This window comes from Sinocyclocheilus grahami, unplaced genomic scaffold, assembly GCF_001515645.1.
Source record: "Sinocyclocheilus grahami isolate Dianchi unplaced genomic scaffold, SAMN03320097.WGS_v1.1 scaffold517.1, whole genome shotgun sequence".
NCBI classification, from domain to species: Eukaryota; Metazoa; Chordata; class Actinopteri; order Cypriniformes; family Cyprinidae; genus Sinocyclocheilus; species Sinocyclocheilus grahami.
In genome coordinates, this window is record NW_015505696.1 from 1,371,179 (window position 1) to 1,398,571 (window position 27,393).

Consider the following 27,393-nt stretch of genomic DNA (forward strand, 5'->3'; position numbering starts at 1 on the left):
ACAAATATGCTTTATGTATTTAATCCCATTCTATTAACCAATGTCTTTGCTTCTGACCTTCGATGATCCAGTTCAAGCGTACTAATAAGCACAAATTACTCTAGTACTCTTTCTTTTATTGCTGAAGTGTTGAAATGTCTTCTTCTGCATTCTACTGTACGGACGTAAATTTACTTTCCCTTCAGCCTGAGGCTTATTCATTTCAGGTTTGGTGTGAAAAGGCTTTTATATTTGCCAAAAATATAACTTTTTTTATTTTAAAAACAAACAAGCAAGCCCTGTCCAGATTGAAAAAGTAACGCAAAAGTAACGTAACACATTACTTCCCATAAAAAGTAACTAAGTAACATAATTAGTTACTTTTTTATGGAGTAACGCAATATTGTAATGCATTACTTTTAAAAGTAACTTTCCCCAACACTGTTCCTTGTATACTCTTTTCTTATTTTTCTTATATATTAGCGAGCGGTTTTGGAGAGTATTACAGTAGTACACTTTACAGTAGTGTGACGGCAGCTGTTTATAATAGTGTAGCTTTTCCGGTTAAATGCTTTTTTCAGGAGGTAGTGGTATTTTTTATTTTATTTAAAAAAATTTAGATTTTAGATTTAGATTTTTTCCATTTTTTTCTATTATTATTCAAATTATTAAAATGTTCAGTTATGCACATTTTCTGTAATGCATTTATTTTTCTCATTAAGTTGTGATACAGTACTTGTTACACAGTTATTGTTTAAAATGATAATTTCCTTGTCACAATCTACAAAAATGTGTCCCAACAATAAATACATTTTTAATATATAAATACATTTTCTATTTTTAATAATTTATCATAATATATATATATATTTTTAAATACTGTTAATACTACTAATAAAAATCAATTCTGCCAAGGAATATAGTTCATTAGTATAAATACTCTAGCTTATTTTCAGTTTTATCAGTATATAATCCGTCATCGTTTACATTTGCATTAAATATAATTAAATGCAGAAGTGCACGCTCCTTTATATCCATTTCAGAAATATTGTTATTGAATGTTGAAGTACTAATTTCTGTTCACTCTTTCAAATAGAATTTTGAAATACAGCCAAAAAACTAAAAATTGCACTTCAGATGTGAATTTTTGGTGGAAAACGTTTCAGTGCATCCATAGTTTTTGTACCAAAAAATGTTCAAATAAATGATCTCATAGTTATATATATTTAAAAAGATGTTGCCCCCTTAAATAACTACTGTAGTGTAGTGTACTGAAGTGCTTTTTTAAAAGTGTAGCTGGACTGTAGTCTAACGTCTGTAGATGAGTAGCTTGTAGTTTGGTGATCTCAGCTCCTTATAAGTCTGTGCATGTTTTGAGGAAAGGTCAGGTTTAGGCTGGACTAGACATTCCAGTGCTCATCTCCTACCAACCGATAAACACACTGGATTATGGGTAATGCGAACTACGTAATCCTTTAAAATATTCCACTGGTTATCAAAATATCGCAACCCTTTTCTCATACAGACTGTGGAGTGATAGTGTGCTTGTTTTGACTTGTGTTTTCTCTCTTTGTCTTTTATTGTTTTAGGTTTTCAAAACCAGCCCCCATGTTCCTCGATCCAAATTTCAAGAGGCTATCAAATATCAGCAGTTACTTGCCTCCGTTTGGAGTAAGAACACAAGGTATTTCTTCCTTTCTGAGTTGCTTTGAGTCTGCTTTTATTTCACGTTTATTTCTGCCATGCCATATCACAAGAGGAGGGAAAAACATGCCGTTGAAGCATATTTTCATTTCAAATTTTTATATATTTTTTATCTTTAGTTTTCATTGAGAAAAACAATACAAGTGAATTTAATAAAAAAATGTAATTTCATTATTTAATTCTTTATTTAATATATTTTAATATAATATAGTTGGATATAATGCAACATTTCCTTTTTGTCCACAGCCCTCAATCAAGTTTGATTTTGTCCTTTCGTATTTAAAAGTGTAGGCACTTCTTTACTCCGAAAACTGCTGTGGTAAAAGTAACACTGAGTTGGAGGACTTGCAGTTTTTCCATTGTCAGCGCTGTTGGTTTCATTAGCAGATGATCCAATTAAACATGTTAACAATGTATCTTGTGTAAACAGTAGAACAATCATAAGTCAAACACTTTATTCAGACGGGCCTAGTTCTCCCTGAGGAGGTCGAGTAAATTAGTGTTTCACAAGACGTGCTTTGTCATTTCAAACACGCCTGTGTTTTTCTCACACAACCGCTGTAAAAATCACAAAGGAAATTGCGATCTGTTGTTCAGTCAGAGGTCCTCTGAGAAATCTAATGCTGGAATAGGAATGGATAGGAATGTCAGTGATTGTTAAACATTTGTGTTTTCAAATATTTTCCCACAAATATTGCACATTTTCAGACATCTAAAGTCAAATTTACTCTAAGCGGTTATGTTGTTCTTCATCATCAAGGGTCCATTGTTAAGGTGAAAAGCATCTTTCTAATTTGATGACTGTTCAAAAGTAGCCGTGCATCTTAAGAATTCAAACATTTTCTTTGTTTAACACTGGAAAAAACATTGTCATAATGCAGCAGTCCAAGATGGGTTCAAGCATTCATTCTCCGCATTCATTATTTCTTTCTTTCATTATTCATTATTTTGAATAATTAAGATTTTTAAATTATTTTGAAAGCAGTTTTATACTCATGAAGGCTGCATTTATTCGATCAACATAAGTAATTAAAAACTGTAATATTTTGATATATTGTTACATTTTAAAATAAGTGTTTTCTATGTAAATATATTGTAAAATGTAATTTATTTCTGTGATCAAAGCTGTATTTTCAGCATCATTCCTCCAGTCTTCAGTGTCACATGATCTTCAGAAATCATTCTAATATGCTGATTTGCTGATCAGTTGTTAGCAATAAATAATGATGCACAGTTATTAATAATGGTTATTATATTTTTCAGTGTTGAAAACTGAAAAAAAAAAGAAAACTGAAACCATAATTTTTTTTCAGGATTCTTTGATGAATAGAAAGTTTAAAAGAACAGTTTTTATTTAAAATAGTAATCTTTGTAACATTATAAATGTCTTTACTGTCACTTTTAATCAATTTAATGCTTCCTTACTGAATAAAAGTATTAATTTCTTTCTTTTTTTAACTTTTGAATGATAATGTATCATGGTATCTAAAACATTAAAAATAATAATTATTTCAAACTTTTGACTAATATTATATGTACATATATTAATCCTTTCAAGATGATGTCACGTAGCTTTTAAAAAAACAAACAATAAAACTAAGGATATGCCAATATATTTCCCCATAGATTAATGTTACACATGACGTACAAATGAAACTAATGTCCACTTAACCAGTCACCAAGGGCTCATGCAAGAAAGATGGAAGCCATTTCCCCGTGGCATCTATTCAATCAGGTTTTCAGTGGTGCTTTCATCCGGTGTGCTTACAGAAGTTTAAAGCAGAAACACGAGGCATTTCTACTTTCCAATCACCTTCATTCATGCCTGCCCTGGAGGTTTTGGGTGTAATTGCCTTCCAGCCTGTTTAAATCACAAATGTGCATGTTAAGTGATGAGTGCTGCTCTGACTCTGTTTAGCTGCTTTGACAGATGGTGTGGGACATTGCATCTCTGCATCCATCCTGCTGAGGTTTCTCAAGCCGAGCCTTTCAGCAGAAACACTTAGATGTGAATTACGAGTCTATGTGGGAATTACTGCTGTCTAATGTGATGTTGAGATGAAAACCCACTTAAAATGCTGCTCATGCTTTTGAACAAAGCCCTAACCCTATGGATTCAACTTTTTATGCTGCAGACATGAATGATGCCTTAAATAGTGTGGCATGTTGAGGAAAGGTGTGCTATTACTTTTCCAAGTGATCTGGATTACGTTGTTTGGCAGGCAGACTATAAAATGGACCAAGAATGACTCCGATCAATGGATTTGTTGTTGTGGACTTGACATTCAAATCCCGTTCTATTAGCTTTAGCATAAAGAGCTTTTTTTCTCGAGTGGAAAGCCTTTCGGTTTTACTAAAAATAGCACTGTGGATTGTGCATAAGATAAAGGGGTGTTCTTTATTCTTGAGTGTGTCTGAAGCTGTGATGTAGAATCTTTCCCAGGAGGCCACAGCATTGTTGGCAGCGTGTGACCGGGCTGCTTTAGAAATGTCCCCCACCCAAAAATTTCAATTTGCTGAAAATGTACTCACCCTCAGGCTGTCCAAAATGTTAATGGGTTTGTTTGTTCATCAGAACAGATTTGGAGAAATGTAGCATTGCATCACTTGCTCACCAATGGATGCTCTGCAGTGAATGGGTGCCGTCAGAATGAGAGTCCAAACAGCTGATAAAAACATCACAATAATCCACAAGCAATCCACACCTCTCCAGTCCATCAGTTAACGTCTTGTGAATCCAAAAGCTGTGTTTGTAAGAAACAAATCCATCGTTTTTGACCATTTTCCCTCGTAAATAGTGCTTGATCTGTGCATATTTCTCTCCTGATTCAGGCGAGACATCTTTTTCACTGGAGAAAGCAATATTATGGATAGAGGACTCAAATTTTAGCTGGAAGCAATGGTCTTAAATTATGGATTTGTTTCTTACAAACACACAGCTTTTCTCAAGACATTAACTGATGGACTGGAGTAGTGTGGATTGCTTGTGATGTTTTTATCAGTTGTTTGGAGTCTCATTCTGACGGCACCCATTCACTGCAGAGGAGCCATTGCTGAGACAGTGATGGAATGCTACATTTCTCCAGATCTGTTCTTTAGAAGAAACAAACTCCTCTACATCTTGGATGGCCTGAGGGGGAGTAAAGGTTTAATTTTGGGTAAACTATTCCTTTAATGCAATCCAACATTCATGCATAATTCACAAAGATCTTCCATCCTAAATATTATGGACAATTAGTATAATTGAAAGCCAAATCATGCTGCATAAACATGCCAAGGGTTGCCTTTAGGAATAAGTGGGCGGAATGACTAATATCGAATCACGAGTAATTTTAGTCAATGTAGAAGACGCATCAATGCCCTGTGGTTTAGAAACAGATGCTCATCACAGCATAAACTGAGTAACTTTCTGCTAACCTTCAGCTATTTATAATCTCACAATTTAGTTATTTCTGTTAGAAAATCTCAATAAAAAAATAAACAGCTGTTTTGTTCAGACATCTGAGGCTCTGGTGTGTTTTTATGTAGTTTTTCTCTCTAAATACGTAAATAATTGTTTTCTCTGTCCACAGAAAATATCATTGATCATATTTTACAAGCTACAAAGAGATATTCACTAGGTTCAGAACTGGACAGGTAACTAATGTACACATAAACACCAAAACACAATCTCACTCACTCCTTTGCTTTTACAGGAACATATCATTTGTTTATTACATGATGAACCATATCTCATATGTGACCCTGGACCACAAAACCAGTCATAAGGGTCCATTTTCTTAAATTGAGATGTATAAATCATCTGAAAGTTGAATAAATGATCTTTCCATTGATGTATGGTTTGTTATGATAGGACAATATTTGGCCGAGATACAACTATTTGAAAATCTGGAATCTGACGGTGCAAAAAAATCAAAATATTGAGAAAATCGCCTTTAAAGTTGTCCAAATGAAGTTCTTAGCAATGCATATTACTAATCAAAAATTAAGTTTTAATATATTTACGGAAGGAAATTTACAATATCTTCATGGAACATGATCTTTACTTAATATCCTAATGTTTTTTGGCATAAAAGACAAATCAATCATTTTGACCCATGCAATCTTTTTTTGGCTATTGCTACAAATATACCCCAGCGACATAAAACTGGTTTTGTGCTCCAGGGTCACATATATTAAAACAATTTAATTTCATTCTCTAAAACTTTAATTCTGTATAGCTGATCATTTTCTTAATTTAATCATGTTTTGTAATTTTCTCCTGTAGTATAAGTTGTAAGAAGTGTATTATTATTGGCAACGGAGGCATTCTGTTCAACAAGTCCCTGGGCTCCCAAATCGATCAATATGATGTTGTTGTACGGTAAGTTATTATAAAAGTTAAAAAAAATCTATTGATTTTTGCTCATTGTTTTTTTTGCTTCTTTGATAAAAGTAGTCAACAAAAAATTCTAAATCCTAATTCACTACTTGATATTTGGCATGTTAACACAAATCTGTTGTTGTTTCACAGTTTATGAATGATTATGAATACAAACATTAACAGTTAATAATGTTCACAGTTGAATTTCGTACATTATTACAGGAATATAAAGTAAATGAAGGCAGTTTGGATTTCATGTTGATTTGTCCTTTGGTTTAGACTGAACGAGGCTCCAGTGGCCGGGTTCGAGAAGGACGTCGGCTCGAAGACCACCATGCGTATCACGTACCCTGAAGGAGCAATCCAGAAACCTGAGCGCTACGAGAAGAGCTCGCTTTTTGTCTTATCTGCCTTTAAACTCGTGGACTTCAAATGGCTGCGTCTCATGGTGTTCAAAGAAAAACTGGTAAGACCACTCATGCTTAATAAACAGACTCAACTGTCCTGTTTTTTATTTAATAAATGTTTTTAATTAAGTTGTGTGGCTAATTTGATTTCATTTGCATCCAGCAATAGGAATGCAGTATTCTCAGTTTCGTTTTAACATGTTTAATGCTATTCCACAGATTTTCCTTTAAAATCAACACAGAGAAAAATGTCTGCTGATAAGAAATCAATCAAACTATTTAAAAAGAGGGTTTAAAAAGAGAATTGTCTGATGTACACATGTACCAGTAGGGGGCAGCATAGTGTGTGCTCAGAACACTAATATTACATATGAATGCCTGGGGTCAAAAAATAAGGATTTTATTGAATTACATTTTTACATTTGGTGGCCCAGTTGTTTTTTCTTGCCCCACCAAAATTTTCACTGGTCCCACCAAAAAAGAATGAGCATTTTTTTAAGCTACATGTTTTTTAATTTTAGAAATAAGTTATGTTATTTACTTTTTTATTTATTTATTTATTTGTTCATAGAATTTTTTTTATTACTATATACAGCTATAATGTAACCATAAATATCAAACACTTTTGCTGGAAAACAATTCCATACAAAGCAAAGCATTACTGATTTTTTGCAGGTTTCAACACGTTTTTACTGATGCTTTGAAGATTCTAAAGTCATTTTTGCAGTTTTGATCTGTTTTAGAAAGCTACATCTTATTATCTGGTGACATATCAGCAGAATTTGCATTAACAAAGTTTTCAAGGAGTAAAAACACATGTGCAAGGTCAATAAGTGTGACATTTTCAAGCCATTGCTGAATCAAATATCTGAGTCAAAAGCTGGCCACTTCTGAAGTTCAGTTTATGAAATGTGGGACAGAGGTTTGTCACCACAGGTAACTATGAAACTGCATTTGCATTGTGAGTAGAGTAGAGACGGATGTGGGCTTTGTGTTTACCGTGTCTTTGATATGCAGCTGTGTGTGAGGCCGGTGTCTTTGTGAGTCAGCCAGTGTAGCGTTTCCTCAGGTGACTGACAGGAGCTCAGTGATGTGCTTAATTGTGTGGTCCGGGCTGGAGAACGGCCACCTTATCTCCCGGGCTTGGGTTTAGTCAAGCAGCTCTTTCTCTGCATTATCTCCAGAATGCTAATGAAAATGGCGCACACATCTGGCCTCTGTTCTGTTAGAGGACCTTCTCCCATGATGAAAGCTGACTCTAGTTCACTCAGCTCAAGGACATTTCCGCATTATTTGGATCCCCAGGTCACAGCACTGTAATAAAAGTCATCAGTGTGTGTAACTGGTCTTGAGGAGCTGCTTGTAATATTTCTGTTGCCACACTTTTAGCACTGGATATTTTTCAGTGATTCTGTATCATCATAATAATATATATTTTTTTTTTTTGCATGCCAGAGAAGATATAGTGTAGTCTTTTGGTTTTGAATCAGATTTTGACTTCCTGATTCAAAATTGAATGTCACACATGCAACAAATTCTTCTCCAGTGATCTTTTTGGAATACTTACAGAGAAACGGCTGTAGAGATTTATGCAAAGCAAACCACATGAAGGCCACCCACAGGTTGTGGGAGATCAATTCAGTGTCTGACTTGTATCCTGATAAGGTTAGTGGCTTGGATTTGTTGAGTTGTCTTTAGAAATACTCTATACAGCACCTTTTCCCATGGGCAGCAGCTTGACTGAGTCTTTCTCTTTCTAAAAACACAGATAGCATGCCTTCTGCCTTCTATATCCTACTCCATTAGAATTCCCAACGCCAGCCGAAAAGCCATTAGGGCTAAGAGACAACTGTCGGTTCGGAGGAGACGAGAGTGAGAAATGAATCTCTCGAATCTGGGACATAAGTGTTTTTGTGTGGGGGGAAAAGTAAAATTTTCAAAATGTAAAGCCATGAAAAAAAGGATCCTAAAGTATAAAAAGTCTAATGTGCTGATTTGGTCCTCAAGAATCATTTCTTATTATCAATGTTGAAAACCGTTTCATATTTTTGTGGAAACAGGTTTTTTTGATGAATTTAAAATTCCAAAGAATAGAATTGATTAGAAATAGAAATCTTTGTAACATTATAAATGTCGTTACTGTCACTTTTGATCAATTTAGTGCATCCTTGCTGAATAAAAGTCTAGTTGTTGATCCCAAACTTTTGAGGAGTATAGTGAACCACTGCATTAAAAAGTGTTTAAATTGCTATTTTTACAGTGTAATTGCTGCATATGATGGCATTGTAAAGAAAGCTGTAGACTAAATATTCTCCAGTTATGGTTGTACATGAATATACTACAGTAACTATGATATTTTGATATAAATGTTAACCATGTTCAGTTTTTGAGTATTTAGTGGAAAACATTAACTTGCTTAAAGGAGACATATTATGCCCCTTTTTACAATATGTAATATAAGTCTCTGGTGTCCCCAGAATGTGTCTGTGAAGTTTCAGCTCAAAATACTCCACAGATCATTTATTATATCATTTTGAAAATGCCTATTTTGAGTGGAAGCAGAAACACGCTGTTTTTCGGACATGTCTCTTTAAATGCAAACGAGCTGCTGCTCCCCGCCCCCTTTTCCAGAATAGAGCTGCGCCATTACCAGTGTTGCCAACTTAGTGACGTTGTCGCTAGATTTAGTGACTTTTCAGACCCCCCGGCGACTTTTTTTTCCAAAAAAGTGACTAGCGACAAATCTAGCGACTTCTTGGACAAACCTCAGCGAGTCTCTGTGATGGCTGGTACTGATGCAACGGCGCGAGGTCAGCGCGCACACACCTCTCTCTCTGCATCTGCTCTGTACAGCGAGCGGCTGAGAGGAGCAGCGCCTTCAGTTAAAATAGATATTATGTTGCTTCTCTATTTTTACATGCAAATATAACCGAAATCACAACACAGGAATTGTCTTTGTCTTGTCTTTTCTTATGTGCGTTTCATTTCATCAGACGATGGCTCAAATATAAAGCAGGATTTTTGTACAGATTAACGTCTTGGAAGGGAGAGCTGGTTATGTAGTCTTAAAGGGCCGCATTTCAGTCACTATTTCATATTTATTCTGTTGTCTGACAACAGAAACCGGAATATATATAAATGAAAACAGTTTTATTGAGAATTTGGCTGCATTAAAATACAGTATGTGAGCACAGAGAGACAAACAAATGTAAAAGGCAACAGACACGCTGACGTCATGGATATGTTAATTAGTGTATGACGTCATCTGGTGACATTTAGCGACTTTTCAAACTGGCTTTAGCTACTTTCTATTGAAAGCAGTTGGCAACACTGGCCGAGCATTACAGCTCGGACCTGCTAAAAAAACATCTGTTTTGGTTCTGATTATCATGTTTATCGCGCTGAAATCATGCGTTTTAAACCATATGAGTTTAAACTTCTGATATACGGTTTTCTGAGCGCACACACCCGAAGCACACGCACAGAAAGCGGCTGTCACAGCATGTGAGTACTAAACTAAGTTCTCATTCACACACAAGTTTACGTTAAAAACACACGAGTTACAAAAAACAGTGGGTTATGTCTGTGAAGGTAAACAGCTGGGAAATAAATTGCATGTTTGCTTTAGATCTGTGTATCAGCAGCAATATACAGTAAATAAATCAATAAATCCACTGCTCTGTTGCCTCCTCTGAGGCTGGGACTCTAAATATTGTTCTGTGCTCATCTGTGCAGCCAACGACAGAACAGTTAGCATGTTTTGCTCAAACTTTTGCCATGCCATTAGAACTGAGATCCCTTTGCAATGTCACCAAGGGAGCGAAATCTGACGCGCTCGTTTTCTCAGACGCTTGCAGAAAAAGGCTTCCCAAAACAAAGTTACTGGGTTAATCTTTTTCACGTTTCCTTGGTTGGTAGATGCCCCGGGGACCTGTATATAGCACTTGAAACCTGGAAAAGTCAGATTTGCATGATGTCACCTTTAAACATTAAATTCCTTAACTTGCTTTTAAAAGTCTAAAAAAGGTTTTACCTTTCGTTCTCTTAAAATGCAGCTTACTCTGGAGAGAGAGAAAAAAGTAGTTTCATGCCATAGCGTGCGCTTTAAATAGATCCATTACCATTTACTGCCAAAACAGTGATTTACTGAACAAACTGAACAATAAATGAACCAATTATAAGTCTAATTTATTTGTAATTTTGCGTAATGATAAACAGACGAAAAACTTTGTGGCAAAGACCAGTGAAATAAATTCTTCAGATAATTGTTTTCAGTTAAAATGTCTCTTCCACTTTGAGAGCATTATCCGTCACTGACCCGTCCATGTGAGACATTCATTCACGTCCTACTGCATGCTACAATCACGGCTCTAATTTACACATGAAATTAAGCGGAACGTGTTAATTCGGTGAAGGTTTTGAAGTGCGCAGACCGTTTTGTAAATATTCTTCCGTTCAAAACATTCAGACAGGAATACTGATGAGGATAATTGAGAGGTCAGTAGATGTTTTTCCTTTGTGTGTGTTTATTGGCCGTAGTCTTCGCTTGTGGTTCTTTGACGCAGAAATGCTCTCATTACATGAATCTCAGTTGATTTGGAATTAAATGGCTGCTATGTCTTCTGAAAGCAAAATAGCGGCCAAGATATCTTGTCGTAAATGATGCATCCACACAGCTAAATCATCTGTAGTCTTACCGCAGTCTGTTTAGACTAATGCCACCATATGTGAGATGTTAGGCCAGGCGAAGATCTGCCGCGGAGGTTTTGGTTGCGTCAGCTGTCCTAGCTGTGGACGGGTCGTCGCTGTCCTTTTGCTATTGTCTCCTCTTTGAAATCCGCTTCAAACACGGCCATACAGAAAAGTAAACATGAGCAGGTGGACAAGTGGTCAATAAACTAGCTGCTGTTGTTTCCACTGTTGGTGAAATGAGTCACGTCGAGCTGCTTTGGATGACTAATTGCAGAAGAGATGGAACATTGAAAGAACATTTTACAAGAGAAGATTAAAAAAGTAGAGGAGAACAGATTGTATTTGAGAAGATAATATTTCATTTGGCTTAGATGATTTGATGCATCTCAAAATTTGAGGACATTCAGGAAGGTTTGAGATCATTTTGAGAGCATTAAAAATAGGGAGAATATTTAAGAATAGATTAGAGAATATTTGAGAAGGTTTGATGTGGCTCAAGAAGAATGAGGAACATTGCAAGAACATTTCACAAGATTAAAAAAATGACTGTAGTTGAAAATATAAGATTTCATTTGAAGAAAATGATTTGATGTGACTCAAATTTGAGGTCATTCCAGATAGTTTGAGATAATTTGAGAATTTAAGATTACGGAAAATGTAAGAAAATTTGATTATACTCCAGAAGAGAAGGAACATCGCATGAATATTTCACATGAAGATTAAGAAAGTTATTGACTTTGAAAACATAAGATTTAATTTGGTTAAGATGATTTGATGTGACTTAAATTTGAGAACATTCCAAAAATTCTCAAAAGGAAGTTTTGATGTGAGTTGAGAAGAGAAGGAACATTGCAAGAACATTTCACAAGAAGATTGAGGAAATGACTGAATTTGAAAAGATTTAATTTAAGATGATTTGATGTGAGAACAAGAAGAAATGATTTGAGAAGATAAAGTTGAGACTTTAGAAGAATGGAGAAGGAACTTTTTAAGGACATTTCACAAGATGGTTTAAAAAATGAGTGAATTTCAAAAGATAAGATTTCAATTGACTAAGATGATTTGATGTGACTCAAATTTGAGGCCAAGAGAAGAGGAAGAACATTGTAAGGACATTTCACAAGAAGATTAAGAACCTGACTGAATTTGAAAATATAAGATGATTAAGATGATTTGATGTGACTCAAATTTGAGATCATTCAAGAAGATTTGAGAAAAAAATTCTGTAAAAAATTCTTATATGTGACCCTGGACCACAAAACCAGTCATAAGGGTCAATTTTTTGAAATTGAGGCTTATACATCATCTGAAAGCTGAATAAATAAGCTTTCCATTGATGTATGGTTTGAAAGGACAATATTTGGCCGAGATACAACTATTTGAAAATCTGGAATCTGAGGGTGCAAAAAAATCCAAATATTGAGAAAATCACTTTTAAAATTGTCCAAATGAAGTTCTTAGCAATGCATATTACTAATCAAAAATTAAGTTTTGATATATTTACGGTAGGAAATTTACTAAATATCTTCATGGAACATGATCTTTACTTAATATCCTAATGATTTTTGGCATAAAAGAAAAATCTATAATTTTGACCCATACAATGTATTTTTGGCTATTGCTACAAATATACCCCAGCGACTTAACACTGCTTTTGTGCTCCAGGGTCACAAATACTGTTCTCAAATTAAGAAGATCCGATGTGACTTGAGAAGGAACATGACCGAATTTGAAAATATTTAATTTGATTTAATTTAAGATGATTTGATGTGAGAACATCAAATTTGAGAACATTCAAGAAGGTTTGCGATAATTCGGATTTAATTCAACTCAAAAAGATACTGTGTGGCTCTAAATGTTTGATTCAACATACTCAAGCTGAAAACTCTTCAGTGGATCCTTCTTTTCTGAAGACATATCCTGAATATAATTTTTTTTCCAAACCCTGGTGAGCTCCTATGTTCTGTCAGCATTCTTATATGTACCGTTCCTGTGATGCCAAACATGAGGTCTAGGTAGGCAGCTCGCTAGGGTTCGGAACAGAGCTCAAGTCTATGAATCATTAGATGCTTTGTATGACATCTTCAGCTTACACACTGCAATACAATGGTGTTTATGAGTGTCAAGTGTCCTCAGAGCCTGGTGACTCAGACATGAGGAGACAGAGGGCTGGGGGTCAATGTCAGGGTCAGCGGCCCCTGCCACTCCACAGACGGCTGCAGAAAACCACAGTGGTTTATGAATGCCACAGTGTATGTCAGCCCGCTGGAAACTGATGGATTCTGTGATAAAGTCTGCGACTCGCACCTCCAGAGTGTCAGAGCGACTGAGAGCGGCCATTGTAGTGTATGAGCCGTAATGGCTTCCAGCGCAGGGAAACACAGGGCCCACTCCACGCCCACAGGTTGCAGCCTAACATCATCACACAAAAATGTGTCAGGAACTCTTTAAACCAAAGGAAGGGAAGTTTGGAGTTTGGGGATTACCCATCAGTATGTGAGTGTATGCACATCAGATAGTCGAATATGACTGAAAGTAATGACCTGTGATTCGGTTAACTCAGAGTTCAGTCAGTGACTGATTTATTACGTTGATTTAACTCATGAGTCTTTTTCAATTTATTCAGAGATCCATGTGTTCATGAGTAAATCAATCAAAAGTTTTAGTTATGAAACAGAACGTTTCTGGAAGTCAAATGTAATTTATTTTCTCCATAGAGAAATTGAGTTTTGAAGTTTTAAAGATAACAAGCATATAATCTTTCAAGCTACACCATGAGCTTCACCCACGTTTAATATTGTTTATATTTACACCATGTTGATATTGACTAAAAAGCTTGTTGATGAAGGTTTTTTTTATTTCATTAACGACAATGAAAAGACAAAAAACTAAAAGAAAGATGATGATTTATTTTTGTGAAAACATACTGTTAATAAATGCATTGTTTATTCATTCATTCATTTAACTAGTTCTTTTTTGCATTTATTTATTTAGTTAGTTATAGTAATAACGACAGCCTATATATTTATCCCTTTTTTAAAGATTTTACAATAAAACGTAAAAGAGCCCAAATGTTATTTTATTGGGAATAATTATGTATTTTTTTACGCATGTATATTTTAGCATATACTGGGATTACTGTAACAGTGTGCTGGTTTATTTCTTTATAAACCAATGTATAGCTTTATGTTTTGATCTGGTCCCCATGTACGTAAGTGTCTTTCAGTGTGCATAAAAGCTCATCTTTTGGAACTTTTAGAAGTATTTAAAATAATAATTTTTAAAAAATCATATAATTTAGAAAATAAAATCCCAGAACTAAGATTGCTGAAAAAAAGGGCAATCATTGATGCTCTATTTAGAAAATATTTTTCTTAAGTTTAACTAATATTTTTTAATTATGTTTTTCATATATATATATGGTTATATTCTTCTGTTTATCTCATAAGTTTAATTTTAGACCGCTATTTCACATTTCAGCCAAAATACAGCTTGTTTTGCCGTAGCGCTGTACATTGAGCAGTGTGGTCAGATTAGTTTTCCGCTTGTTGCTACGGCAGTGTTGAGTGACCCTGTCTGTAATACAGCACAATGAGCCATTTGGACGCATCGGCAGACATACATCAGCCAGAGTTCAGAGTTCGTAATCATTAGTCAGCTCTTCTGCAGGTCTGTTTCAAGCAGCTCGGTGACGGGTATCAGAGAAACTCTGCGTACAAAGGCCTCGTGCGATGTAGGAGGTGGATCCTGCCACAGGGTGATTGATACAGGGTCTTCCTTGCCTTTGTGGCTTTGTTTGCGCTTCTTGTTTTTCATGGGGCTTTTAAAAGGCCCCTCTCCTCTTCACGGTGCAGGGTATTATGTTCATCTCTCTCTGCCCGAGCCACGTCACATTTTCCACCTGTGTGTTTATGACTCTCGCCCTACGAGTCCAGCACCTCTGCTTCAGTGCTCGCTCAAAATATGTCCGGATTTGACCTGCACCTGCTTTCTGCATCCTTAGTAAAGCTGGCCAGGCCTGAAGTATAGTGATGATTTTTATAAGATGACTTTGAATGTTACCGATTTTTAAGACTTCAGAAATTAATACATGACAAAAGTTTGTGGTCAGTAAGATTTTTTTTTTTAAAGAAATTAAAACTTTTATTCAGCAAGGACACATCAAAGTGCTCAAAAGTGAGAATAAAGACATTTATAATGTTTCAAAAGATTTATATTTTGAATAAATGCTGTTCTTCTGAACTATCCATTCATCAATCCACAGAAATATGAAGCAAAGCGTTAATGATCAGAAATGTTTCTTGAGCAGCAAATCAGCATATTAGAATGATTTCTGAAGATCATGTGACACTGAAGACTGGAGTAATGATGCTGAAAATTCAGCTTTGATCACAGAAATAAATTACTTTTTAAAATATTTTCCAATACAAAGGAGTTATTTTGAATTGTAATGTTGAACAATTTTACTGTATCTTTGATCAAATAGATGCAGCCTTGATGAACATGAGACTTTCAACATGAGACTTTCACACCTTTTGCCATAGTTCTGTATTTTGAAACATCTATTATTTATCATACTTACAGGGTGTGATTCAGTGGAGCAGCTGGTCCAAATAAACTGGGTACTGAGTCATCTCTCAAGAGCAGGCGTTTTGTGAATCCTGTGTTGAACTCACCGAGATTAGAGAAGCAGTCGGCAGTAAAATGACGGGAACACAAAAAAGATTGGGGTTGAACTGCTGTGAATTTTGAAAATGAATCTTTCGGAAATGAAAATAAAATGAATTTACTTTCACAGCATCTTCTTGACATGATGTTAACAAAACAAACAAGTTACAGTGTTTGAGGACGGGTCAAGTTGTTCGCAGCCGACCAATGTAGAACATAGATGGGCATTATGCAAATGTGTAGCCGTCACTGAAGTGGGTGACGACTCGTTTCGGCTGTTCAGAGTCTATTCTTTCTTTTGGGAGATAATAACTTTATTTATCGTGCACTTTCGGCTTTACAGCTTTGCAGATCATTTACATTCACATACAGCTACGTTACACACTGCATGAAAGGCAATATGTAAAAATGGCACTTTTTAAATTCTTGGAAGATGGTTTATTGCGACTGATAACTGTGATCATATTATACCGCGACACATGTGGTTTGTATTACACCAGAAAGTAAGGCTCCCTGGGTCAAAGCACTTGTTGTTTTTGTGTAGTTGTGCGACCCACTGTAAAGCCCTTGAAAAGAAAACAGGGCAGGACGTAATTACACTGCGTGTTTATTTGTAGTACCGTGACTTAGGATGCCGTTTGATGAAATCCCACCGGTGTTGTTGCTCCAGAATGTCAAGCGGAGTTATGGCTTCTAACAGTCACACTCTCCCAGGTGTGTTCGTAAGGTCCTTCATATTAGCTGCAGGTGAAGTGGGCATCCCACGAGGAGAGCGAGAGAGCTCTGTGTTCAGACACGCTCTTTGGCTCCGACGATTTGCTAGCGTCACCCTTTTTATTCTTTTATTCAAAGTGAGCGGCTTATTTACTCAGCTGAGAGCGTTATTCAGTGGCCGCGAGTGACTGTTCTGTGTCAGCTTCACTTTAGGCCTTTCTGCGGTTATAATAGCGTATTCACAGAGCAGGAGTGTTTGAAAAGAAAAGCTGGTAAAGACCGTCAGCGAAGTCACGCAGGTTTATTCTTTTCATTTGTTTCTTGTATTAATTCAAGTGTCTTCTGTGTTCCGCTCTTGATGTCTTTCAGCGGAGTATGGAGGGATTCTGGAAGTCCGTGGCACGTGTCGTTCCAAGAGAGCCAGAAGATATACGGATCCTGAACCCGTATTTCATCCAGGAAGCAGCCTTCAAATTCATCGGCCTTCCACACAACAATGGCTTCATGGGAAGAGGGGTGAGGAGCAAACACTGAATAAATATTAAAGCGGTCAATCCAAACCATACTGTCACAGTCAGAATTGAAAACTTTTCTCCTCTTTGAATAAAGGCCAGGGGCCAGTTGCAGAAACACAGCCTATGTCTTAGGAACTAGTTAGACAAGAGGTAATGCGTCTTAACTTTTTGTATTCAAATAAGCTCAGTATGTGTTTTATTTATGAATCTGTAAATGATCTGTGATTCATTTACAAGTCTCATTCACTGTAATTGTATTTTTTCTGGTTATTACTGCAAATTGTCTTTTAACGAAATATTTTATGAAAAACATTATATTTACATTAATGAAAAATGTACAAAAATGTATAAAAATGAATTAAAATGTAAAAAAAAATTTTTTAGAAAAATTATTATATAATAAAAATGTGCTTAAAATACACACACATACATACATTTTTTTTAATATAATTTACAAAACAAAAAAGTTATGATTAGTCTTAAATAAAAAAAATATATAATTTGTTTTAAGCCTACTCTAAGCAGTCACAGGTTTATTTTTTGTAACTTTGTTAAAGTAATAGTTGTTTCGGGATTTGTGAGTCAGGGTGCAGTGACTAAAGTTTATTAAGTTATTTTTTTATGCATATATATTTATATATATGCATGTTTTATATATATATATACAGTATATATATTTGTTAAAATATTTGTGTGTATATATATATATATATAGATGTAATGTATTTCATAAAATATTTTAAGCATTTTATAAAATATTTCTGAGCAGTTTATGGAAAATTATGACATGCATGGCAAATAATATTATATATATACACAGTATATAGTGTTCTTTTTTTTTTTACCTGTTTTTACTGTTTCACAATTCACTCTTGCAATTTCAACAAAACCTCATCTATGGTAGTCAGATAGATACTTTTAGATCATTTTCCCTAAAAGTTAACAAACAAACAATAAATAAATAAATAATTCATGTACATGATCAAAATGTACCGAAATGACCCAAAACTCTCTCACACTGGCCCGGGGTCAGCAGGTCATCCTTATTGTTGCACCCCCCGAGATGATGTTGAAATGAAGTGTTGGACCGCCTCATCTCCACCTGATCCAGAGTCTGTTTGCGCTCTGCTGCCATGGAGATATGATTCGAGGGGCTCGAGCTGTGATGCGTTTCTTGTGTTATCAGCATGCAGGCGGAGTGTCTGGGGCCGGATTAGTCAGGAGAGTGTCTCTCTGTGGTGATAAGACTTTCACATTGAGACTCATCTCACCAGCCTCAGTGGATCAGGTGGTGACTGGATGATGCCTCTCTGCTGATACACACACACACACACACACACACACGTCCCGCTCTGTCTGTGTCTCTGATAAAGTCAGTCACACGGTGTATTATCTTGTCCTGAAGTGTGTGAGCAGTGCACTCAACTACCCTGAGTGTCCAGTCCATCCATGGCATGTTCAGTGTTTGCTCAACAAATTTCATCTCATTTCACCATACAGTGTAGTATGAATTAAACCGTATAGTGGTGAATTAAAGCTTGATTGTTTTATTGCTAATAGAAAATGAGTACTTGACTACTAATGTTTGTTGTTTTTCATGTTACAACATTCAGACATTTTGCAGTACTTGAATACTTTGTTAAATTACTTTTGCTCAAACAATATAGTTGTAAATACTAACTGCATAAGTTATAGAGTTGACAGATTTGTATTTCACATTTCAGCCAAAATACAGCTTGTTTTGCCGTAGCGCTGTACATTGAGCAGTGTGGTCAGATTAGTTTTCCGCTTGTTGCTACGGCAGTGTTGAGTGACCCTGTCTGTAATACAGCACAATGAGCCATTTGGACGCATCGGCAGACATACATCAGCCAGAGTTCAGAGTTCGTAATCATTAGTCAGCTCTTCTGCAGGTCTGTTTCAAGCAGCTCGGTGACGGGTATCAGAGAAACTCTGCGTACAAAGGCCTCGTGCGATGTAGGAGGTGGATCCTGCCACAGGGTGATTGATACAGGGTCTTCCTTGCCTTTGTGGCTTTGTTTGCGCTTCTTGTTTTTCATGGGGCTTTTAAAAGGCCCCTCTCCTCTTCACGGTGCAGGGTATTATGTTCATCTCTCTCTGCCCGAGCCACGTCACATTTTCCACCTGTGTGTTTATGACTCTCGCCCTACGAGTCCAGCACCTCTGCTTCAGTGCTCGCTCAAAATATGTCCGGATTTGACCTGCACCTGCTTTCTGCATCCTTAGTAAAGCTGGCCAGGCCTGAAGTATAGTGATGATTTTTATAAGATGACTTTGAATGTTACCGATTTTTAAGACTTCAGAAATTAATACATGACAAAAGTTTGTGGTCAGTAAGATTTTTTTTTTTAAAGAAATTAAAACTTTTATTCAGCAAGGACACATCAAAGTGCTCAAAAGTGAGAATAAAGACATTTATAATGTTTCAAAAGATTTATATTTTGAATAAATGCTGTTCTTCTGAACTATCCATTCATCAATCCACAGAAATATGAAGCAAAGCGTTAATGATCAGAAATGTTTCTTGAGCAGCAAATCAGCATATTAGAATGATTTCTGAAGATCATGTGACACTGAAGACTGGAGTAATGATGCTGAAAATTCAGCTTTGATCACAGAAATAAATTACTTTTTAAAATATTTTCCAATACAAAGGAGTTATTTTGAATTGTAATGTTGAACAATTTTACTGTATCTTTGATCAAATAGATGCAGCCTTGATGAACATGAGACTTTCAACATGAGACTTTCACACCTTTTGCCATAGTTCTGTATTTTGAAACATCTATTATTTATCATACTTACAGGGTGTGATTCAGTGGAGCAGCTGGTCCAAATAAACTGGGTACTGAGTCATCTCTCAAGAGCAGGCGTTTTGTGAATCCTGTGTTGAACTCACCGAGATTAGAGAAGCAGTCGGCAGTAAAATGACGGGAACACAAAAAAGATTGGGGTTGAACTGCTGTGAATTTTGAAAATGAATCTTTCGGAAATGAAAATAAAATGAATTTACTTTCACAGCATCTTCTTGACATGATGTTAACAAAACAAACAAGTTACAGTGTTTGAGGACGGGTCAAGTTGTTCGCAGCCGACCAATGTAGAACATAGATGGGCATTATGCAAATGTGTAGCCGTCACTGAAGTGGGTGACGACTCGTTTCGGCTGTTCAGAGTCTATTCTTTCTTTTGGGAGATAATAACTTTATTTATCGTGCACTTTCGGCTTTACAGCTTTGCAGATCATTTACATTCACATACAGCTACGTTACACACTGCATGAAAGGCAATATGTAAAAATGGCACTTTTTAAATTCTTGGAAGATGGTTTATTGCGACTGATAACTGTGATCATATTATACCGCGACACATGTGGTTTGTATTACACCAGAAAGTAAGGCTCCCTGGGTCAAAGCACTTGTTGTTTTTGTGTAGTTGTGCGACCCACTGTAAAGCCCTTGAAAAGAAAACAGGGCAGGACGTAATTACACTGCGTGTTTATTTGTAGTACCGTGACTTAGGATGCCGTTTGATGAAATCCCACCGGTGTTGTTGCTCCAGAATGTCAAGCGGAGTTATGGCTTCTAACAGTCACACTCTCCCAGGTGTGTTCGTAAGGTCCTTCATATTAGCTGCAGGTGAAGTGGGCATCCCACGAGGAGAGCGAGAGAGCTCTGTGTTCAGACACGCTCTTTGGCTCCGACGATTTGCTAGCGTCACCCTTTTTATTCTTTTATTCAAAGTGAGCGGCTTATTTACTCAGCTGAGAGCGTTATTCAGTGGCCGCGAGTGACTGTTCTGTGTCAGCTTCACTTTAGGCCTTTCTGCGGTTATAATAGCGTATTCACAGAGCAGGAGTGTTTGAAAAGAAAAGCTGGTAAAGACCGTCAGCGAAGTCACGCAGGTTTATTCTTTTCATTTGTTTCTTGTATTAATTCAAGTGTCTTCTGTGTTCCGCTCTTGATGTCTTTCAGCGGAGTATGGAGGGATTCTGGAAGTCCGTGGCACGTGTCGTTCCAAGAGAGCCAGAAGATATACGGATCCTGAACCCGTATTTCATCCAGGAAGCAGCCTTCAAATTCATCGGCCTTCCACACAACAATGGCTTCATGGGAAGAGGGGTGAGGAGCAAACACTGAATAAATATTAAAGCGGTCAATCCAAACCATACTGTCACAGTCAGAATTGAAAACTTTTCTCCTCTTTGAATAAAGGCCAGGGGCCAGTTGCAGAAACACAGCCTATGTCTTAGGAACTAGTTAGACAAGAGGTAATGCGTCTTAACTTTTTGTATTCAAATAAGCTCAGTATGTGTTTTATTTATGAATCTGTAAATGATCTGTGATTCATTTACAAGTCTCATTCACTGTAATTGTATTTTTTCTGGTTATTACTGCAAATTGTCTTTTAACGAAATATTTTATGAAAAACATTATATTTACATTAATGAAAAATGTACAAAAATGTATAAAAATGAATTAAAATGTAAAAAAAAATTTTTTAGAAAAATTATTATATAATAAAAATGTGCTTAAAATACACACACATACATACATTTTTTTTAATATAATTTACAAAACAAAAAAGTTATGATTAGTCTTAAATAAAAAAAATATATAATTTGTTTTAAGCCTACTCTAAGCAGTCACAGGTTTATTTTTTGTAACTTTGTTAAAGTAATAGTTGTTTCGGGATTTGTGAGTCAGGGTGCAGTGACTAAAGTTTATTAAGTTATTTTTTTATGCATATATATTTATATATATGCATGTTTTATATATATATATACAGTATATATATTTGTTAAAATATTTGTGTGTATATATATATATATATAGATGTAATGTATTTCATAAAATATTTTAAGCATTTTATAAAATATTTCTGAGCAGTTTATGGAAAATTATGACATGCATGGCAAATAATATTATATATATACACAGTATATAGTGTTCTTTTTTTTTTTACCTGTTTTTACTGTTTCACAATTCACTCTTGCAATTTCAACAAAACCTCATCTATGGTAGTCAGATAGATACTTTTAGATCATTTTCCCTAAAAGTTAACAAACAAACAATAAATAAATAAATAATTCATGTACATGATCAAAATGTACCGAAATGACCCAAAACTCTCTCACACTGGCCCGGGGTCAGCAGGTCATCCTTATTGTTGCACCCCCCGAGATGATGTTGAAATGAAGTGTTGGACCGCCTCATCTCCACCTGATCCAGAGTCTGTTTGCGCTCTGCTGCCATGGAGATATGATTCGAGGGGCTCGAGCTGTGATGCGTTTCTTGTGTTATCAGCATGCAGGCGGAGTGTCTGGGGCCGGATTAGTCAGGAGAGTGTCTCTCTGTGGTGATAAGACTTTCACATTGAGACTCATCTCACCAGCCTCAGTGGATCAGGTGGTGACTGGATGATGCCTCTCTGCTGATACACACACACACACACACACACACACGTCCCGCTCTGTCTGTGTCTCTGATAAAGTCAGTCACACGGTGTATTATCTTGTCCTGAAGTGTGTGAGCAGTGCACTCAACTACCCTGAGTGTCCAGTCCATCCATGGCATGTTCAGTGTTTGCTCAACAAATTTCATCTCATTTCACCATACAGTGTAGTATGAATTAAACCGTATAGTGGTGAATTAAAGCTTGATTGTTTTATTGCTAATAGAAAATGAGTACTTGACTACTAATGTTTGTTGTTTTTCATGTTACAACATTCAGACATTTTGCAGTACTTGAATACTTTGTTAAATTACTTTTGCTCAAACAATATAGTTGTAAATACTAACTGCATAAGTTATAGAGTTGACAGATTTGTGTCATTCTTTTGAGACGACTCTTTTCAGTGAATCATTGAAAGTTTGGTTTATAAAACTGGTCTGAATGATTCATTTACGAATATGTCTGAGTTAGATTTGTAAGTGAATCACAGATCATTTACAGATTTGTATCACTATAAATACTTTCTGGTTATTACTGTAGATGTTCTTTTAAATGACCTAGACATCAAAATTTCGATTCAGATTCATCTTGATTTAGAAGAATTTTCTGAATCAGTCAGACATTCTCTAATTCAAGACTAGTTCAAGACTTTGACTAGTCTAAGCAGTTTATATATGCATTTATAAAAATGTTTGTTTGTGCATATATAATACAAGTATATATTAAAGCACATTTTTGTTTATTTTTCAAATAATACATTTGTATCATTTTTCACATATAAATGTTTCACTTTCACACTTTTCACACTTTTTTTTGTTTTCCATAAAACATTTTCTTAAAAGACAAATTGCAGTAATAACCAGAAACACTATTTTTCTTAATTAATTGTAATTTTTCTTAAACTTGAGGGTTTATGAAGGTATCTTTACCTACATACTCAAGAATGACTGTTGGGTATTTTATACGCTCTCACTAAACTGACGTGCGATACTAAAAGTGTTTTGGTTTTTCCAGAATATTCCTACATTGGGGACTGTTGCGATCACGATGGCTCTCCATAACTGTGATGAGGTGGCGGTGGCCGGATTCGGATATGACATGAACACACCTCACGCACCTCTGCACTACTATGAGAAGCTCATGATGTCTGCAATCAAAGAGGTAACAGCACCACACTGACCTGGTCTGATGGATCTCTCTCGAACTCTGTTACAAAACTAGTGAGCTATAGTAAAATGCACATATTACGCTCTTAGAATTAAAAGAAGGTTTTAACAGAAATACCATAGAAGAGCCATTATTGGTTCGCCAAAGGACCTTTCAGTGAACAGTTCTTAAAAGAAGCTTTTTTTATAGTGTGAAGAACATTTTAATAATCTGAAAAAACTTTTTTCCTTTTGTGCAATAGAAATGTTCCATGAATATTTAAGATTTTTCGTGGAACCACCGATGCCAATAAAATATTTTTAAAAGTGTATGGTGTGTGTGATAGCAGATAAAAACAGGAATTCATATTTTAAATAACTGGAGGACTTTGTCACTTTCAGGGGCCTTCTTTTTTTTTTGCCCTGGAACCTGATTAATTTCTGACCTATCTTATCACCGTTAACAGAAATGTCTTCGGTTTGGCATCTAAAAAGAGTAGAATGTGAATGTAAATGTGTCTGAAGTACACCAGTGATGTCCGCTCGCTGGTTGATGATCTTTGGGAATATCCTGTCCGTTGAGTCACGTCCATAAACAGGTCACATGACCTCATGCTGCTCTCTGTTCCAGGAACATGCAGAAACCCGAGAGGTCAGAGTAATGAGGCAGCATTGGCAGTCTGAGCTGTGTGTGTGTTCTTCTTTCAGTGTTGAGGAAACTACTTTGACACTGTAGCTTTGCCAAGCTACTAATAAAATGAAGCAGTCAGATACTACAAGATACTTACAGGGTTCAATAATAAGGATTCATTTCTGAGGGTCTAGTCAGTCCAGTAGTTCCTTTGTGTGTGTGTGTGTGTGTGTGTGTGTGTGTGTGTGTGTGTGTGTGTGTCAAGAGATTGACACAACAACAAAAAATCTGCAGAATATGCAAAAACAATGTCAAGTCTACTTTATTTCTATAGCGCTTCATACAGATGTTTGTTTTATACAAAACAGCTTCACAGTATTAAACGGAAGTAACAGAATCAATGATGCAAACTTCAAAAATGAGGCAAAATATAATTCAGCTGTAAAGGTGCTCTAAAAAGACAATAGTGTCATTATTCAGCTCAAGTCAGTTCAGTGATTCAGTTCAGTTATAAAACAAGTTCCATTAAAGAAAATCTAACCTTTAACCCTCAAAAACATTCGGATCCATTTTGAGGGAATAAATAGTAAGGGAATTAAATAATAAGGAAATTAAACTTGCAAATGCTTTAAGACCCTTAAAATACACCGTGGGTCTTTTTCATATTTTTTACAGTTATTTTTAAAGAGATATAACCTTAAAAAAATATTTGGGTAATTTTGGACCCGGGTATGTATGGATACAATTAGTCACAAATACTTTTATAAAATTATCTATGAGTTATATTAGTGTCACAAAAATATTGCAAAATATATGTAGCCTTTTCCCCACATCTCACACAGTTTTGAAACTGATTTATTTTTATTTTTTTAATTGCATGAAAATTAAATGTATGAAATTTTGAAATCTGAAATTGAACATTGAATTTAATTTTTGTAATAAATATGTAGGTTTCGTAAATTTTAACTGTTTTCAATTCAATCAAAGGAATTGAATTAAATTCCATTATTGATATTAGGGTTAATATACTGGTCCTCAGATTAAATGTTCTTATTCATTTCATACAAAGATATATTCAAATAAAATTTCTCATTAGTATTGGGGAAAAATGGTTTTTGATAAATAATATTATGGTTTTATAAAATAATGATACTTCAGGTCCAAACAGACAATAGTATACAGATTTTGAATGCAATATGAGGGTTACGTTTGAAAAGCATAAAAATGCATGTACAAGATTATATTTTCAGTGGCATCACAGCACTGACCCGAAATGATAAAATAAGATACTTATCCAAAACATACCTGTGATGTGGGCCTAAACTGGCCTATTTCAGGTGCAAAAAGTGTTTTTTTTCTACTTAGAAGATACATGTTTTATCAAAAGGATGATTCGATTTAAAATGCAAATCAGTAGATGGCACTGAATTGCACAGTGACTTGTCATTTTCTCTCTTTAGCTAGAAGAGCACCTCTGTTGTTGTAAATGTTTACTTTAGGTGGACCGTCCGAACTGCTTTTGTGGCTTGTGAAATCAAAAGCGAAGTCGCATATGCAGACGTCATGGCTCTTTTAAACGTAGCACACGTGACAAACTTTTGATGAGCGTTTACCCTATTGTGCTCTTTCTGTTTCTCTCTTTCTCTCACACACACCCAGTCATGGACACACAACATATCCAAAGAGAAAGAGTTTCTCCAAAAGCTGGTGAAGGTGGGCGTTATTCAGGACCTGACCAATGGGATCTGACGTCACGTCCACGTCATGCAGCGGATAGATAGTATTCACCATATCACTGGTGACCGGCATCCCAGCCGATGGACTCGCACTAACACGAGCCGTCAAACGCCTAAAGATGTATGAGCCAATCACATGATGCAGCCGGAGGAAGTGACCTCACCTCATATGCTGGAAGGTGTCCATGGCAACCTCACCTCAAACATGGTAATGCTTGTTATAAGATGTCACGAAGGCGAGAAAGAGTCCGTTCCTGTGTGCCATGACGCCCGACAGAGACTGGAAACTTGCTGCTTTCTCCTGCTTTTTTACTCCATTGTATTCAGTATTTATTAGACAGTATTTTAATCACCGTCATTAAGATGCTTTATTTTTTAAGATGAGTCAGCTTGAATGCTTTATTACTGTTCTCTTCAATCTCAGGCTATGCACAAGAGCACACAACAAATGATTGTCACTGTTAATTTTCTTCTGCTCTTCTGACGTGTGCCATTAAAACCAATCAGCATCCGCTTGTTTCCTGCGCCTTGCACATGTATATCCCTCTCTGTGTATAACCAGATCAAGAGACAAGACGGATTAAAGTATTATCAAGATTTCTACATGGTCTGAAATGGGCTTTTCATTTGAACTGTCAATTGATGTGTAAGGGGCCGTTCACACAGAACGCGTATTTTCATTTAAATGCGCTACTTTTCCATTGTTTTTCAATGTAAACGCGCTAGATGGACATGAATGGCCGTCTCGCACATGAGCGCCATGTTTTTAAGACGCTGTGTAAATTTCAAAGAATTTAAACTTTTACATGCAGTGCCGCTCATCAATGTCAGTTCCAAAACAGGGGACCAATCAGAAGACCCTGGAGGCGGGGCAAGCGTTGCAAGCTTTTGTTTACAGTAGCAAGTTGGCTTGGAAACTGTTGTATTTGATGGCAACATGGCGGAAGAGGCGTTCTGCACTGCACTTTTTTTAAAAACCGTTCCTGAGCGCTGCGTCTCGCGTTTTATATGCATTCTGTGTGAACGGCCCCCTAATAATGCATAAGAATTGTATGTTATAGTAGACCTTCAGTGAGTGCTGTGTTAGTAGCAAATTACATTTGTTGGTACCAATACAAGTCAAATTACATGATGCTCTATACCATTGTTGATACCACCTATAAAATATGTATTTTAATAAGTAAATTAAAATAATGACATGTAAATAAAGTAAATTTTATATCATATTTTTGAAGTACTATCTTTCTACAGCTTTTCTCTTTAGGGTAATTGATTTGAATGGACCTATTGTGAGCTACAAGGTTGTTAATTGATCATACATTACCCATGATTGGAAAAATACTTCCAGCACCAAGGCTGCTAAC

General features: G+C 35.9%; 1 protein-coding gene across 1 annotated transcript in view; it reads left to right on the plus strand.

Annotated features, from left to right (window-relative positions):
• LOC107554887 (CMP-N-acetylneuraminate-beta-1,4-galactoside alpha-2,3-sialyltransferase-like) overlaps nt 1-27,184 on the plus strand; it is a 53,206-nt gene extending 26,022 nt beyond the window's left edge. The window contains exons 6-12 of the mRNA XM_016237532.1: nt 1,569-1,663; nt 5,256-5,319; nt 5,951-6,046; nt 6,326-6,512; nt 16,897-17,043; nt 23,532-23,678; nt 25,953-27,184. Coding sequence (XP_016093018.1) covers nt 1,569-1,663; nt 5,256-5,319; nt 5,951-6,046; nt 6,326-6,512; nt 16,897-17,043; nt 23,532-23,678; nt 25,953-26,042 — 826 coding nt within the window. The 3' untranslated portion in view covers nt 26,043-27,184. The remainder of the gene's footprint in view (nt 1-1,568; nt 1,664-5,255; nt 5,320-5,950; nt 6,047-6,325; nt 6,513-16,896; nt 17,044-23,531; nt 23,679-25,952) is intronic.
• The last annotated feature ends 209 nt before the right edge of the window (nt 27,185-27,393 follow it).